Source organism: Micropterus salmoides, unplaced genomic scaffold, assembly GCF_014851395.1.
Source record: "Micropterus salmoides isolate LMB-PRFRI ecotype aquatic unplaced genomic scaffold, ASM1485139v1 Ms_hic_scaffold_27, whole genome shotgun sequence".
NCBI lineage: Eukaryota > Metazoa > Chordata > Actinopteri > Centrarchiformes > Centrarchidae > Micropterus > Micropterus salmoides.
This window is the reverse complement of record NW_024041928.1, coordinates 76,469-93,551: the sequence shown is the minus strand read 5'-3', so window position 1 is coordinate 93,551 and position 17,083 is coordinate 76,469. Positions and strand designations below refer to the sequence as shown.

Genomic DNA, 17,083 nt, shown 5'->3' with positions numbered 1-17,083 from the left:
GGTGGAGGAGGAGCAGGAGGTGGAGCAGGAGATGCAGGAGGTGGAGGAGGAGCAGGAGGTGCAGGAGCAGGAAGTGGAGCAGGAGATGCAGAAGGTGGAAAAGGAGGAACATGAGGTGCAGGAAGTGGAGCAGGAGGTGGAGCAGGAGATGCAGGAGGTGGAGCAGGAGCAGGAGGTGGAGCAGGAGGTGGAGCAGGAGATGCAGGAGGTGGAGCAGGAGCAGGAAGTGGAGCAGGAAGTGGAGCAGGAGGTGGAGCAGGAGATGCAGGAGGAGGAACATGAGGTGCAGGAGGTGGAGCAGGAGATGCTGGAGGAACATGAGGTGCAGGAGGTGGAGCAGGAGATGCAGGAGGAGGAGGAGGAGGAGGAGCAGGAGGTGCAGAGCAGCGTGAGCAGACCTTGAGCTCGTCGAAGCGCAGCGTGAAGTGCATGATGTGGGCGAACTGACGAGCCAGAGCCTGTTTCTGCTCCAGATGCTGAGTGGGAGTCGAAGCGGAGCTGGTGAGGACGTCCAGGAGACATCGCAGACTGGACTCTGAGGGGGGAGGAGAAGGGAGGGAGGAGACACAGCGGGACGGTAAGTTTTCACCACGACTAACTCCACATCCATCAGCTTCTTTCCATTTTAACGCAGCTCCTGACCGGAGGAATCTTCCCCTTTCAGCGTTCAGTTCTGACTCGACCTTATTCTCTTGATGTGGTTGGCTGTACCGCGCTGGTGGTGGTCAGTGAACTCACCTTCTTTTCTTTTTTACATGCATCTGTTTATTTTGCTCCGTTGTACGTTTTCTAAATGATGCATGAACTTGCATTTATCGTCCCTTTCATTGAGCGACTTCCTGATTTTAACAGCTGAAGCAGCTCACGGAGCGTTACGTCTATCTGTTTTGTTTTGTACATGTTTTTGTTCTTATTTTGTATTTGTGGAAATGAGACGCTGCAGCTTGAAATTCATAATGTAACAAACAGGAAACAACGTTTACTGACGTCGACAGCCCGAAAGTTTGTAGATGTTTATTTAAAGTGTTTTCAGGTTCTTACCGAGCTTCTGGGAGAACTCGTAGAAGGTTTTGAGTTTAGCCACCAGAGGAACCACAGCTGACCAGGCCTTCTCCTGGACCCCCTCCACACCAGGACTCTGGATGGCCTGACAACACACACACAGTTTGTTCTCAGCAGAATAGATCAACAGAAGTCACAACCATACAGCGATCCTCAGAGCAACAAACAACTACGATACCAACACAAACCTTCACCAGACTACTAACAATGTACTTTACAATGTACCTAAAACATGAAAGTAAAAGTGCTCACAGTGCAGTAAAATGTTCCTGTCAGTGTTTCACTCTTAGCTCATCTTTCTAAATTTATATTCAAGCTGCTTCATTTTTACTGCTGTAGATGTTTAAGCTTGAGCTCATTAAACTACTAAACGTGCAATATTCACCTCTGAGATGCAGTGGAGTACAAGTACCTCTAATTTAAAGTACTTAGCTTCATTCCCCCTCTGCCGTCGTCATGTATTACCTGTCGTATTTCCTCTCCTGCTCCTCTGTACGACTGCAGGTCTTCCAGGATGACCCGAGACTCCGTCAGCACCTGGTTCACTTCCTCCCACACCGCCGTCTCCGACTGCGAGGGCTGAGCGTCTGCAGGTGGGGGAGGGGTCAAAGGTCAAGCACACGCTCTCTGCCGTCTCTCTGACTGTGTGAGTGAGTGTGTGTGTGTGTGTGTGTGTGTGTGTGTCTTACTCTCAAAGTCCAGGAAGAAGTTTCCTCCATTGTGGTCGATGTCTCTGGTTAACACCTTGATCAGGTTCCCCATGCTGTCAACACACACAGACGGACATTTTACTGCTTTTATACTTTAAAGCACTTTTTCCTGATTATTCTACCTTACACATACAATATTAATGTTGTATTTTCATGTACTTTTATTGTAACAGTATTTATAATCTGTGGTATTAGTACTTTAATGAAGTAACATTATGAATACAGGACTTTATTGTACCAGAGTATTTATACACTGTGGTATTAGTACTTTAACTGAAGTAACATTATCAATACAGGACTTTATTGTAACAGAGTATTTATACACTGTGGTATTAGTACTTTAACTGAAGTCACATTATTAATACAGGACTTTATTGTAACAGAGTATTTATACTCTGTGGTATTAGTACTTTAACTGAAGTAACATTATGAATACAGGACTTTATTGTACCAGAGTATTTATACACTGTGGTATTAGTACTTTAACTGAAGTAACATTATCAATACAGGACTTTATTGTAACAGAGTATTTATACACTGTGGTATTAGTACTTTAACTGAAGTCACATTATTAATACAGGACTTTATTGTAACAGAGTATTTATACTCTGTGGTATTAGTACTTTAACTGAAGTAACATTATCAATACAGGACTTTATTGTAACAGAGTATTTATACACTGTGGTATTAGTACTTTAACTGAAGTAACATTATGAATACAGGACTTTATTGTACCAGAGTATTTATACTCTGTGGTATTAGTACTTTAACTGAAGTCACATTATTAATACAGGACTTTATTGTAACAGAGTATTTATACACTGTGGTATTAGTACTTTAACTGAAGTAACATTATGAATACAGGACTTTATTGTACCAGAGTATTTATACACTGTGGTATTAGTACTTTAACTGAAGTAACATTATCAATACAGGACTTTATTGTAACAGAGTATTTATACACTGTGGTATTAGTACTTTAACTGAAGTCACATTATTAATACAGGACTTTATTGTAACAGAGTATTTATACTCTGTGGTATTAGTACTTTAACTGAAGTAACATTATTAATACAGGACTTTATTGTAACAGAGTATTTATACACTGTGGTATTAGTACTTTAACTGAAGTAACATTATTAATACAGGACTTTATTGTAACAGAGTATTTATACTCTGTGGTATTAGTACTTTAACTGAAGTAACATTATGAATACAGGACTTTATTGTAACAGAGTATTTATACTCTGTGGTATTAGTACTTTAACTGAAGTAACATTATGAATACAGGACTTTATTGTACCAGAGTATTTATACACTATAGTATTAGTACTTTAACTGAAGTCACATTATTAATACAGGACTTTATTTAACAGAGTATTTATACTCTGTGGTATTAGTACTTTAACTGAAGTCACATTATGAATACAGGACTTTATTGTACCAGAATATTTATACACTGTGGTATTAGTACTTTAACTGAAGTCACATTATGAATACAGGACTTTATTGTACCAGAGTATTTATACTCTGTGGTATTAGTACTTTAACTGAAGTCACATTATGAATACAGGACTTTATTGTAACAGAGTATTTATACTCTGTGGTATTAGTACTTTAACTGAAGTAACATTATTAATACAGGACTTTATTGTACCAGAGTATTTATACACTGTGGTATTAGTACTTTAACTGAAGTAACATTATCAATACAGGACTTTATTGTAACAGAGTATTTATACACTGTGGTATTAGTACTTTAACTGAAGTCACATTATTAATACAGGACTTTATTGTAACAGAGTATTTATACTCTGTGGTATTAGTACTTTAACTGAAGTAACATTATTAATACAGGACTTTATTGTAACAGAGTATTTATACACTGTGGTATTAGTACTTTAACTGAAGTAACATTATTAATACAGGACTTTATTGTAACAGAGTATTTATACTCTGTGGTATTAGTACTTTAACTGAAGTAACATTATGAATACAGGACTTTATTGTAACAGAGTATTTATACTCTGTGGTATTAGTACTTTAACTGAAGTAACATTATGAATACAGGACTTTATTGTACCAGAGTATTTATACACTGTAGTATTAGTACTTTAACTGAAGTCACATTATTAATACAGGACTTTATTTTAACAGAGTATTTATACTCTGTGGTATTAGTACTTTAACTGAAGTCACATTATGAATACAGGACTTTATTGTACCAGAATATTTATACACTGTGGTATTAGTACTTTAACTGAAGTCACATTATGAATACAGGACTTTATTGTACCAGAGTATTTATACTCTGTGGTATTAGTACTTTAACTGAAGTCACATTATGAATACAGGACTTTATTGTAACAGAGTATTTATACTCTGTGGTATTAGTACTTTAACTGAAGTAACATTATTAATACAGGACTTTATTGTACCAGAGTATTTATACTCTGTGGTATTAGTACTTTAACTGAAGTAACATTATTAATACAGGACTTTATTGCAACAGAGTATTTATACACTGTGGTATTAGTACTTTAACTGAAGTAACATTATTTATACAGGACTTTATTGCAACAGAGTATTTATACACTGTGGTATTAGTACTTTAACTGAAGTAACATTATGAATACAGGACTTTATTGTACCAGAGTATTTATACACTGTGGTATTAGTACTTTAACTGAAGTCACATTATGAATACAGGACTTTATTGTACCAGAGTATTTATACACTGTGGTATTAGTACTTTAACTGAAGTAACATTATGAATACAGGACTTTATTGTACCAGAGTATTTATACACTGTAGTATTAGTACTTTAACTGAAGTCACATTATTAATACAGGACTTTATTTTAACAGAGTATTTATACTCTGTGGTATTAGTACTTTAACTGAAGTCACATTATGAATACAGGACTTTATTGTACCAGAATATTTATACACTGTGGTATTAGTACTTTAACTGAAGTCACATTATGAATACAGGACTTTATTGTACCAGAGTATTTATACTCTGTGGTATTAGTACTTTAACTGAAGTCACATTATGAATACAGGACTTTATTGTAACAGAGTATTTATACTCTGTGGTATTAGTACTTTAACTGAAGTAACATTATTAATACAGGACTTTATTGTACCAGAGTATTTATACTCTGTGGTATTAGTACTTTAACTGAAGTAACATTATTAATACAGGACTTTATTGCAACAGAGTATTTATACACTGTGGTATTAGTACTTTAACTGAAGTAACATTATTTATACAGGACTTTATTGCAACAGAGTATTTATACACTGTGGTATTAGTACTTTAACTGAAGTAACATTATGAATACAGGACTTTATTGTACTAGAGTATTTATACACTGTGGTATTAGTACTTTAACTGAAGTCACATTATGAATACAGGACTTTATTGTACCAGAGTATTTATACACTGTGGTATTAGTACTTTAACTGAAGTAACATTATTAATACAGGACTTTATTGTAACAGAGTATTTATACTCTGTGGTATTAGTACTTTAACTGAAGTCACATTATGAATACAGGACTTTATTGTAACAGAGTATTTATACACTGTGGTATTAGTACTTTAACTGAAGTAACATTATTTATACAGGACTTTATTGTACCAGAGTATTTATACACTGTGGTATTAGTACTTTAACTGAAGTAACATTATGAATACAGGACTTTATTGTAACAGAGTATTTATACACTGTGGTATTAGTACTTTAACTGAAGTCACATTATTTATACAGGACTTTATTGTACCAGAGTATTTATACTCTGTGGTATTAGTACTTTAACTGAAGTCACATTATGAATACAGGACTTTATTGTACCAGAGTATTTATACACTGTGGTATTAGTACTTTAACTGAAGTAACATTATTAATACAGGACTTTATTGTACCAGAGTATTTATACACTGTGGTATTAGTACTTTAACTGAAGTCACATTATGAATACAGGACTTTATTGTACCAGAGTATTTATACTCTGTGGTATTAGTACTTTAACTGAAGTAACATTATGAATACAGGACTTTATTGTAACAGAGTATTTATACTCTGTGGTATTAGTACTTTAACTGAAGTCACATTATGAATACAGGACTTTATTGTAACAGAGTATTTATACTCTGTGGTATTAGTACTTTAACTGAAGGAACATTATTTATACAGGACTTTATTGTACCAGAGTATTTATACACTGTGGTATTAGTACTTTAACTGAAGTAACATTATGAATACAGGACTTTATTGTACCAGAGTATTTATACACTGTGGTATTAGTACTTTAACTGAAGTAACATTATGAATACAGGACTTTATTGTAACAGAGTATTTATACACTGTGGTATTAGTACTTTAACTGAAGTCACATTATTTATACAGGACTTTATTGTACCAGAGTATTTATACTCTGTGGTATTAGTACTTTAACTGAAGTCACATTATTAATACAGGACTTTATTGTAACAGAGTATTTATACTCTGTGGTATTAGTACTTTAACTGAAGTCACATTATTTATACAGGACTTTATTGTACCAGAGTATTTATACTCTGTGGTATTAGTACTTTAACTGAAGTAACATTATGAATACAGGACTTTATTGTACCAGAGTATTTATACACTGTGGTATTAGTACTTTAACTGAAGTAACATTATGAATACAGGACTTTATTGTAACAGAGTATTTATACTCTGTGGTATTAGTACTTTAACTGAAGTCACATTATGAATACAGGACTTTATTGTAACAGAGTATTTATACTCTGTGGTATTAGTACTTTAACTGAAGGAACATTATTTATACAGGACTTTATTGTACCAGAGTATTTATACACTGTGGTATTAGTACTTTAACTGAAGTAACATTATGAATACAGGACTTTATTGTACCAGAGTATTTATACACTGTGGTATTAGTACTTTAACTGAAGTAACATTATGAATACAGGACTTTATTGTAACAGAGTATTTATACACTGTGGTATTAGTACTTTAACTGAAGTCACATTATTTATACAGGACTTTATTGTACCAGAGTATTTATACTCTGTGGTATTAGTACTTTAACTGAAGTCACATTATTAATACAGGACTTTATTGTAACAGAGTATTTATACTCTGTGGTATTAGTACTTTAACTGAAGTAACATTATTAATACAGGACTTTATTGTAACAGAGTATTTATACACTGTGGTATTAGTACTTTAACTGAAGTAACATTATTAATACAGGACTTTATTGTAACAGAGTATTTATACTCTGTGGTATTAGTACTTTAACTGAAGTAACATTATGAATACAGGACTTTATTGTAACAGAGTATTTATACTCTGTGGTATTAGTACTTTAACTGAAGTAACATTATGAATACAGGACTTTATTGTACCAGAGTATTTATACACTGTAGTATTAGTACTTTAACTGAAGTCACATTATTAATACAGGACTTTATTTTAACAGAGTATTTATACTCTGTGGTATTAGTACTTTAACTGAAGTCACATTATGAATACAGGACTTTATTGTAACAGAATATTTATACACTGTGGTATTAGTACTTTAACTGAAGTCACATTATGAATACAGGACTTTATTGTAACAGAGTATTTATACTCTGTGGTATTAGTACTTTAACTGAAGTAACATTATTAATACAGGACTTTATTGTACCAGAGTATTTATACTCTGTGGTATTAGTACTTTAACTGAAGTAACATTATTAATACAGGACTTTATTGCAACAGAGTATTTATACACTGTGGTATTAGTACTTTAACTGAAGTAACATTATTTATACAGGACTTTATTGCAACAGAGTATTTATACACTGTGGTATTAGTACTTTAACTGAAGTAACATTATGAATACAGGACCTTATTGTACCAGAGTATTTATACACTGTGGTATTAGTACTTTAACTGAAGTAACATTATTAATACAGGACTTTATTGTAACAGAGTATTTATACTCTGTGGTATTAGTACTTTAACTGAAGTCACATTATTTATACAGGACTTTATTGTACCCGAGTATTTATACACTGTGGTATTAGTACTTTAACTGAAGTAACATTATTTATACAGGACTTTATTGTACCAGAGTATTTATACACTGTGGTATTAGTACTTTAACTGAAGTAACATTATGAATACAGGACTTTATTGTAACAGAGTATTTATACACTGTGGTATTAGTACTTTAACTGAAGTCACATTATTTATACAGGACTTTATTGTACCAGAGTATTTATACTCTGTGGTATTAGTACTTTAACTGAAGTCACATTATTATACAGGACTTTATTGTAACAGAGTATTTATACTCTGTGGTATTAGTACTTTAACTGAAGTAACATTATTAATACAGGACTTTATTGTAACAGAGTATTTATACACTGTGGTATTAGTACTTTAACTGAAGTAACATTATGAATACAGGACTTTATTGTAACAGAGTATTTATACTCTGTGGTATTAGTACTTTAACTGAAGTAACATTATGAATACAGGACCTTATTGTACCAGAGTATTTATACACTGTGGTATTAGTACTTTAACTGAAGTAACATTATTAATACAGGACTTTATTGTAACAGAGTATTTATACTCTGTGGTATTAGTACTTTAACTGAAGTCACATTATGAATACAGGACTTTATTGTACCGAGTATTTATACACTGTGGTATTAGTACTTTAACTGAAGTAACATTATTTATACAGGACTTTATTGTACCAGAGTATTTATACACTGTGGTATTAGTACTTTAACTGAAGTAACATTATGAATACAGGACTTTATTGTAACAGAGTATTTATACACTGTGGTATTAGTACTTTAACTGAAGTCACATTATTATACAGGACTTTATTGTACCAGAGTATTTATACTCTGTGGTATTAGTACTTTAACTGAAGTCACATTATGAATACAGGACTTTATTGTACCAGAGTATTTATACACTGTGGTATTAGTACTTTAACTGAAGTCACATTATTAATACAGGACTTTATTGTACCAGAGTATTTATACACTGTGGTATTAGTACTTTAACTGAAGTAACATTATGAATACAGGACTTTATTGTAACAGAGTATTTATACTCTGTGGTATTAGTACTTTAACTGAAGTCACATTATGAATACAGGACTTTATTGTAACAGAGTATTTATACTCTGTGGTATTAGTACTTTAACTGAAGTAACATTATTTATACAGGACTTTATTGTACCAGAGTATTTATACACTGTGGTATTAGTACTTTAACTGAAGTAACATTATGAATACAGAACCTTATTGTACCAGAGTATTTATACACTGTGGTATTAGTACTTTAACTGAAGTAACATTATGAATACAGGACTTTATTGTAACAGAGTATTTATACACTGTGGTATTAGTACTTTAACTGAAGTCACATTATTTATACAGGACTTTATTGTACCAGAGTATTTATACTCTGTGGTATTAGTACTTTAACTGAAGTCACATTATGAATACAGGACTTTATTGTAACAGAGTATTTATACACTGTGGTATTAGTACTTTAACTGAAGTCACATTATTAATACAGGACTTTATTGTAACAGAGTATTTATACACTGTGGTATTAGTACTTTAACTGAAGTAACATTATGAATACAGGACTTTATTGTACCAGAGTATTTATACACTGTGGTATTAGTACTTTAACTGAAGTAACATTATGAATACAGGACTTTATTGTACCAGATATTTATACACTGTGGTATTAGTACTTTAACTGAAGGAACATTATGAATACAGGACTTTATTGTACCAGAATATTTATACACTGTGGTATTAGTACTTTAACTGAAGTAACATTATGAATACAGGACTTTATTGTACCAGAGTATTTATACACTGTGGTATTAGTACTTTAACTGAAGTAACATTATTAATACAGGACTTTATTGTAACAGAGTATTTATACACTGTGGTATTAGTACTTTAACTGAAGTAACATTATGAATACAGGACTTTATTGTACCAGAGTATTTATACACTGTGGTATTAGTACTTTAACTGAAGACTTTATTGTTCCAGCACTGTCGTCTACAGTTCAGATTAAAGGTCGGCGGCGTTTGGTGCTGACAGTAACGGTGTTTTCATGCAGCACCATCAGCGGGTCAGAATGCCACTTTGGTTTACATGTCTAACAGTTTTTTCACAGAACACGAGAGGCCGGCAAAGCTGTGAGGAGGCTGTGAACTCACACAGCTCAGAGCTGTTTCAGTGTTACTGCAAACTGCTCTTTCTGATTGTGGCTTCTCTTCACATTATTTAAGGTTTGTTTGAGGGGACTTCATCCTCATAAGTGAGAGTCTAAGTAGAAGACAGAAGATGTACAGACTCTGTGTATTTGAGGCAAATTTGGGTTTGTGTAAAAATAGCATCAGTTTGTAGTGAGAATGATGCCGTCAATGTGACTGACTTTAATTAATTAGCCGTAACAGTCGTGTTCAATAATCTACATAATATTGGACCCTAACAGGCCTGTTAGTCTACGGAGTCCTCAAAGCGCAGAAACTTTCAGTGCGGCGTGTTTATTTCAACCTTTTCCAGAATCAAACGTGATTTTTCTTGTTTTCAGAGCAGCTGATGTGTCTTATTCTGTCCTGTTTTCTGAATTAACAGAAGAGGGAACAAGAGGAATGTCGCAGCCTCGGTGAGGAGCTGTGTTCTAGTTTTAGGAAAATAAGATTTTGTACTGTGTCTATAACGGTGTCACTGTGTTAACAACACAAACAAACACACCTGGTTTAAGGAGTGGCCTGCAGGGATCAGAGGTCACAAAGCCCTGAGCGCATCTAAAGACAGTTCAGCTGCACAGAACGTTAGAGCTTCATGTGACGTCTAAAAACGCCTCAGCCCATCAAATGTACTTTGTACGTGAACACAACAATCATCACTTTAACGCAGAGGACTATATATATATATATATGTATATATATACCAATGACAAAAACATAAACTTTCATTTAAATGCAGCGAGTGCCACTAAAACGCTGGGCCGCTCTGTATGAACGATAGTGAAATTGAAATCTTCTTCACAAACCGTCCAGATTTAGGTTGTCAAGATTAAAAAGTGGAAGAAGAGTGAAGACAGACTGAAAGGCCGCGATAATAATCTGTGTAAATATAAGAGCTTAAATCCATGACATGCAAACATACATGATACAGAAACAATTTCATACAGATGTTTCTATAAATATCCTCACATAAAAATACAGTAAACAGAATAACAACAAGACAGGCAGCACTAAAGGGATCGACTGAAAGTGAATCAACAGCAGTATGGATAAAAACACCAATTATTCTCTGGCTGCAGCTTCTCCAATGTGAGGATTAGCTCTTCAATATAATAATAAACTGAATGTTTTTGGCTTTTGGTCTATTAGCCTAACAATGGATCAGTTCATTGTAAATAGTAACAGGCATGAATCAAAAACTACAAGCAGCCCTAATTACAATCTAATATTAACAAAAACAAACGTACAAAAATGGATCATATAAGTAGTATGTAAGTGGTCATAGTAAGTGTTCTCTCAGCTGCTTATTTGCTGTTAAAACATTCAACTTTTAAAGGCAAAAATACAAACTCGTGGATTAAAAACACCGTTAAAACTATTTACATATGTAAATATGCTAACACATACTGTGAGGATACTCGTAAAGTTGTACAGTATAACATGCACATCGGTGCTACATACAACATGTTAAAATTTAAACTGAACAATCAAGCCAAAGACACGGAGAGACTACCGCCAAGCAAGCAGCTCTGTGCTAAATGTGAAAACAAGCGTGAACCTCCGGGTCTGAAAAGTGAGGCGAATGAGGAAGTAAATTTAACCAGTGCAGTTTAAAAATCTTATCAGGCGTCAGCAGTTCATTTTCTCTGGTGAATACATTTTGTTTTATGCCCGTTTTTATTTTCTGGCCAAAATGATTATCCTGGTTAAATGACAGTTAACGTGAATTACGATGCACCTAGCTAAGCAAGCTAGCTAGCGCCACACAGAGCCGTCGGTTCAGTTGCTGGCTTCTGTTACATTAGCATGCTAACATTAGCAGCTGAGGCTGATGGGAAGGTCATCAGTTCTGCAGGTATTTGGTCATGAACCAAAGTGATGGACAAAATGTGACCTGATGATGGCGCTAGGTGCAAAGTCAAGATCATCAAAGGCGTCAGGAGCCGTCCTCTGGGGTCCATGAACGTCTGTATAAACTTTCACGGCACGCTGTCGATAAGTTGATGAGATAATGACCAACACCGCCATCCCTGGAGCTACGCTGCTAACATGCTAACAGCTGTGCAGCACAGAAGATGCTCTAACTGAAGGTGACAGACGGCTGCAGTGACCGCTGGATTTAACCACTGAAGGACGATGGGGAAACTGAGCTGTAGGCCCCGAATGACCACCTGGTAGTGGTACAGTTTAGTTGAACACTTGGAAATTTAGGAGTATCCCGGACAGGTAAAGAGCCCAGGACGAGCCTTTAGCCTTGATTGTTTGATATTGATTTTGTACCAAACCAAAATTAGTTTTAGTCAGACACACTTTGCTCAGCTGGTCATCCAACCCACAAACTCTGTGAGATTCAAAGACTTTCAAGCACCTCTGCCTCTACAAAGACATTTAAAACGTCTCAGGCACTTTAAACTCAGCTCAAACCCGTGCAACACTTCTACTGGAGATCAAAAAAGACATCAAACATGTCAGGCTGAATTTTAGGGAAATGTTTCTCGAATGTTGCAGCAGACAGTTAAAAACATGGAGGCTGTGGTTTGAAAAGCTGGAACAACATGATACACAATAAACTGTACACTGATTTTAACAACCTTAAAGCTACTTACTGTGACGGTGAAGTGAGAACTGTCTTTTTTTAAAGGGTTTAACTTTCTGAAAGTAAATTAAATCAAGTAAAAGTCTGTCGCTCTGCAGGCGAACGCGGAGTTTGAGAACTGCACACTGAACTGAAAGCGGCGTCTTCTCGTTAAAAGCAGTGAAAAGAGGAAGTGATGAAGTCTCTGAAAGTTTGGCCTAAATTTAAAAACAGAGGAAGTAGAGCAGACTGAGCTCAGATCAGGTAAGACACAGCGTGAATAACAACACCCTGCTGCGCAGCACAGAAGAAGCACTGCTCAGAATTTAAAACGTGCAAAAGGAACTTCGTCTCTCCAAAATGATCTTCCTCTGACTGCAGAACTCATCCTAAAGTCAGAAGTTTCATCAAAGTAACATTTAACTTCTGAAAAACTGTTTCCACTTGTCACGGAAGAACTATTACCACAGTACCACAATGTATAAATACTTGGACTGAAGCACAGTTAATAGCAGCCAAACTATGACACAAATACACATAAATATGCATGTCTTAATGATTACATCTTCAACAGAATGTCACTGATTCAAACAACAAGGATCAATCCTTTAAAGGATGTACATGCACCTTTATTCTAGTAATTAAGGCATTTTTATTAATCCTGTGCAGGTTTATAGGCGGGGTCACTGCATTCATCTTTGTCTTTTGTTTAGCAGCTTTTTAAACTGTCCTCACCCCTCATGCACGCTTTAAGTCTGATTTATTATTAATTATTTATAATTAATTATGTGTAAAGCTGCCAGGAACCCAAAATACAAGAAAAATGACACAGACGCCTATAAAGTCTTTAGATAATCGCTCAAAATATTATTTCAGGAGGTGTAAAAGACATTGTTTCATTGTAAAATGTAAGAAACTAAACTATGATTGGGTGATTTTAACTGACTGTTGTGCCATTTCACTGAATGTTATTAATAATTAATCTGATGTGCAGAGAGATGTAATATGATGCTTGTATATGTCTGTATATGTTTGTATAGTGATGTTCTTATAGGTCTGCTGGACCCAAAGATTACCCTTACAATAAAGTGGTATTCTATTCTATTCTATTCTGCTCTATAATAATTAATAACACTCTTAGTGACGTGTGAAGGGGTGTGGCGTCTAAGGTGTTTTAAGGAACAATGCACTGAAACAGAAGAATTGAGAGTTCAAGTTATGGCTGCAACTAAAGACTATTTTCATTCCCAGTCAGTAAGTTTAGTCAATGAAATATCTGAAAGTAGTGAGTACCTGGCTTCACACGGGACTTGAACCTCCACCTCTTTAGTGTGAAACTCTTGAGTTTACTTGACTCATCCATCCACCCCACCACCACCTAACACGGACTTTATCGCTCTTTATACTCCGTCACCTGACTTCTTCTGCCACTAAAAGTTGCGGCCTAACAATAAACTTATTATATGTACATATATGTACATATATTATAAACGCGCCTCTTAATCGACCTATTCGGCAATTCTATTCTGACGTTTAATGTAAAAGAGAGTATTTATTCTGTATAATAACTTCTGCTTGTAGTACTTTTATCTGGTTATCCCTCATTCACTAAGAATTATGTTTTGAGCACAGGACACATAATTGAATAAACATGATTTTGCTTACTTTGAAGAGTCATTCAGATTTTACATGCAACACGAGATACACAATGTTTTGCTGCATCCAACATCAGACAAACGACCCTAATGAAAGTACCACGTCTTACACATATTACACGTATTACACAGATATTCATCTGCTCATGTGTTTTTACTCCAGTAATATCTGAAATGTAGTAGTTTTACTTGTAATGGAGTATTTGATGGCTACTTATTTAAGTAGTAGCCTAATACTTCCGTGTAGTAAATGTCCTGCATTCAAACTACTTTTATTTAAGTTGTGTTACTATGGTTTAGTAAAAGTCATGTATGCAAACTACACTTACTTGAGTAGTAATACCACAGTGTAGTAAAAGTCCTGAATTCAAACTACTCTTACTTGAGTAGTAATACAACAGTGTAGTAAAAGTCCTGCATTCAAACTACTCTTACTTGAGTAGTAATACCACAGTGTAGTAAAAGTCATGTATGCAAACTAGTTTTACTTAAGTACAAATTAAAAAGTGTTAGCATTAAAATGTACTTAAAGTATCCAAAGTAAAAGTACTCATATCATTCTGTTTTTATCATGAATAGATGTAGATGTAAAGTTGTAGTTTCTCAATCTGGAGCCAGTTGCTAAAGTAAAGTACATTTAAAGTACTTCCTTTCCACCACTGTTTGTTGGCACTGATACTGTTATGGTATTGATATTTCCTGAATGTTTCTTCCAGCACTCTGTATATCTTTAAGTGTAAAATGTGTAAATACATTTGGAGCAAGAACCTCTCCAGCTTGGGTAAATGTACGTTGCTGAGTACACACAGTACAAACAGTGTTTTGTCGGTGTCGTCAGATTCAGTCAACGTGATGTTGAAATTATCTGATCTCAGAGCAGAAATAAAAACGCTGACTTCGATTGATATAGGAATAATCTGAATAAAAAGTAAACCCTGAAGCCACATTGTAGTAGTTGTGGTGAGCCTGCGGCAGCAGTCTGCAGGACCTGACATGTCTGATCTGAGACCAGGATCCACCCAGAGACGATTGAAACCCCCCAACTCCTGGTCCACAAACCAACCTCCCTACTATCTCCCAGCCCAGAACTCAATCCAGCCCCCCCCCCCTGCCCCTCCCGCGATCCTCACCTTCAATGATAGCTGATCGATGTCAGCTGATCGATACCGTGTTTTGGCTCGGCGTGTCCGCGGTGGTCCAGGTGTCTCCCTGCGGTCCGCCTCCTCTACATGCTGAGTGAGTGTGAACCCGGAAAACAGCCGCTCTGCGCTCCGTTAACTATAAAAGGAGTGATTTCCTCAGGAGGAACTGAACACGGAGCCAATCAGAGAGCTGCAACCTCACAGTCGGCCGACGGAGGCAACCTGAGCTCCACTGCAACCGAACAGCTGAGACAAAGGGCGATTTCTGCAGCTGAGCTATGGAAGACCATCTCTGCCAAGAACCGAAAAACAAATACCGGATAACAAGTTAGGAAAATAAACTCACAAAAGTCTAAATGTAACTTTGCAAGTCAAAATTAAAAGACAGTTGGCAAAATGCATTTAAAAATAGTTGCAAAAAAATAATAATAATTGACTTGGGCTTCAATTATCATATATGTAGCCCCAAGGGGATCACAGAGAGGATATTTTTGAGGATCACATTTGCATTCCCTCGCAATACTTTCCTATTTTCATTCCTTCTGAGCCATTTCTGTGTCTCAGTATTGATCGACTTATTTTATATTGACTTTAAGCTGCATGAAATATGCCCTATAAAGTACTACTGCTTTATACTTGTAATAACACCTCTGTAACAGATGTATCACTGCTTTAATTAAAACTGTCCTGTAGAATAGAGGTTTTCAAACTTTTTTTTTATGTCAGGGACTGACACAAACTAGACCACGGACCCCCACTCGGTAAGACTTTGTCACGGGGTTCCCCACCTGATAGGATTCATGACGTGCCACAAGATTGAAATTGTGAGGTCAGGTAAAAAGCTGTCTCGCAAGACTCACGCAACTGACGCGTTCATTTTCTCACGCAGTAAAATACTGATAAGACTCGCGGAGCTAATCAACATGTAATTTGTAATACGGTATTGTAACAGTTAGTTGATGTCCACGTAGAGTGACCTAGATTAGTTCGTTATTAGGCATTAACCCTGATAGCCGGTCAGGTAAAGCAATATTTTAGTGGTTTTAGGGAATGTGCTGGTGCAGAAACAAGTCTGGGTTCTTGGTAGCAACATCAGATATATAACATCCCATCATCCAGAACCTTTGTTAGTTCTTTGACGAACCCTTCACCTGTGTTTAGTCAAAAATGGATCTTGGATGGCATCACTCAGAAGAACCGAGCATGGTTCCATTTAGCACCTTGTATTTTTCTGAGTGCACATCAACAACCAGCTGGAGCATCTGATCCAGTACCGCAGCACTCAGACCAAACTCAGCCAGGTAAACACCAAAGTCACACCTGCAGCTCAAACTGATCACTTCCAGCTGATGGACTGGGGCTTTTAGGAATGGGACAAAAAACAGGAAAGAAGAGAATAAAAGTTCAATCAATTATAAATTCAATCATAGATCTATACATTCAGTTGCTTTTACAACAAGTTAACTATTTCAACTTCTTCAACAAATGGACAATGTGCCACTGATATAAGGTCTAGCCATAAAACCATGAAATGAAAATATGATTCTTTACATTTGGTTCCAAGTATTTCCATGTTGTTAAATCAGAACTCAAGCAGACAGAGACATTTTAAATTCCAGCCTCAAATCTCACAA

At 35.5% G+C, this 17,083-nt stretch overlaps 1 protein-coding gene across 1 annotated transcript; it reads right to left on the bottom strand.

Annotated features, from left to right (window-relative positions):
- Positions 1-203: 203 nt before the first annotated feature.
- LOC119919366 (CYFIP-related Rac1 interactor B-like) lies at positions 204-15,594 on the bottom strand (the record flags this gene model as incomplete). The annotated part of the gene is made up of 5 exons (XM_038739769.1): positions 15,438-15,594; positions 1,752-1,825; positions 1,528-1,649; positions 1,042-1,147; positions 204-535 (listed from the first exon to the last, which is right to left on the bottom strand). Coding segments are annotated over exons 2-5 (633 nt in total), but the record flags the coding sequence as incomplete, so codon positions are not given.
- Positions 15,595-17,083: the final 1,489 nt, after the last annotated feature.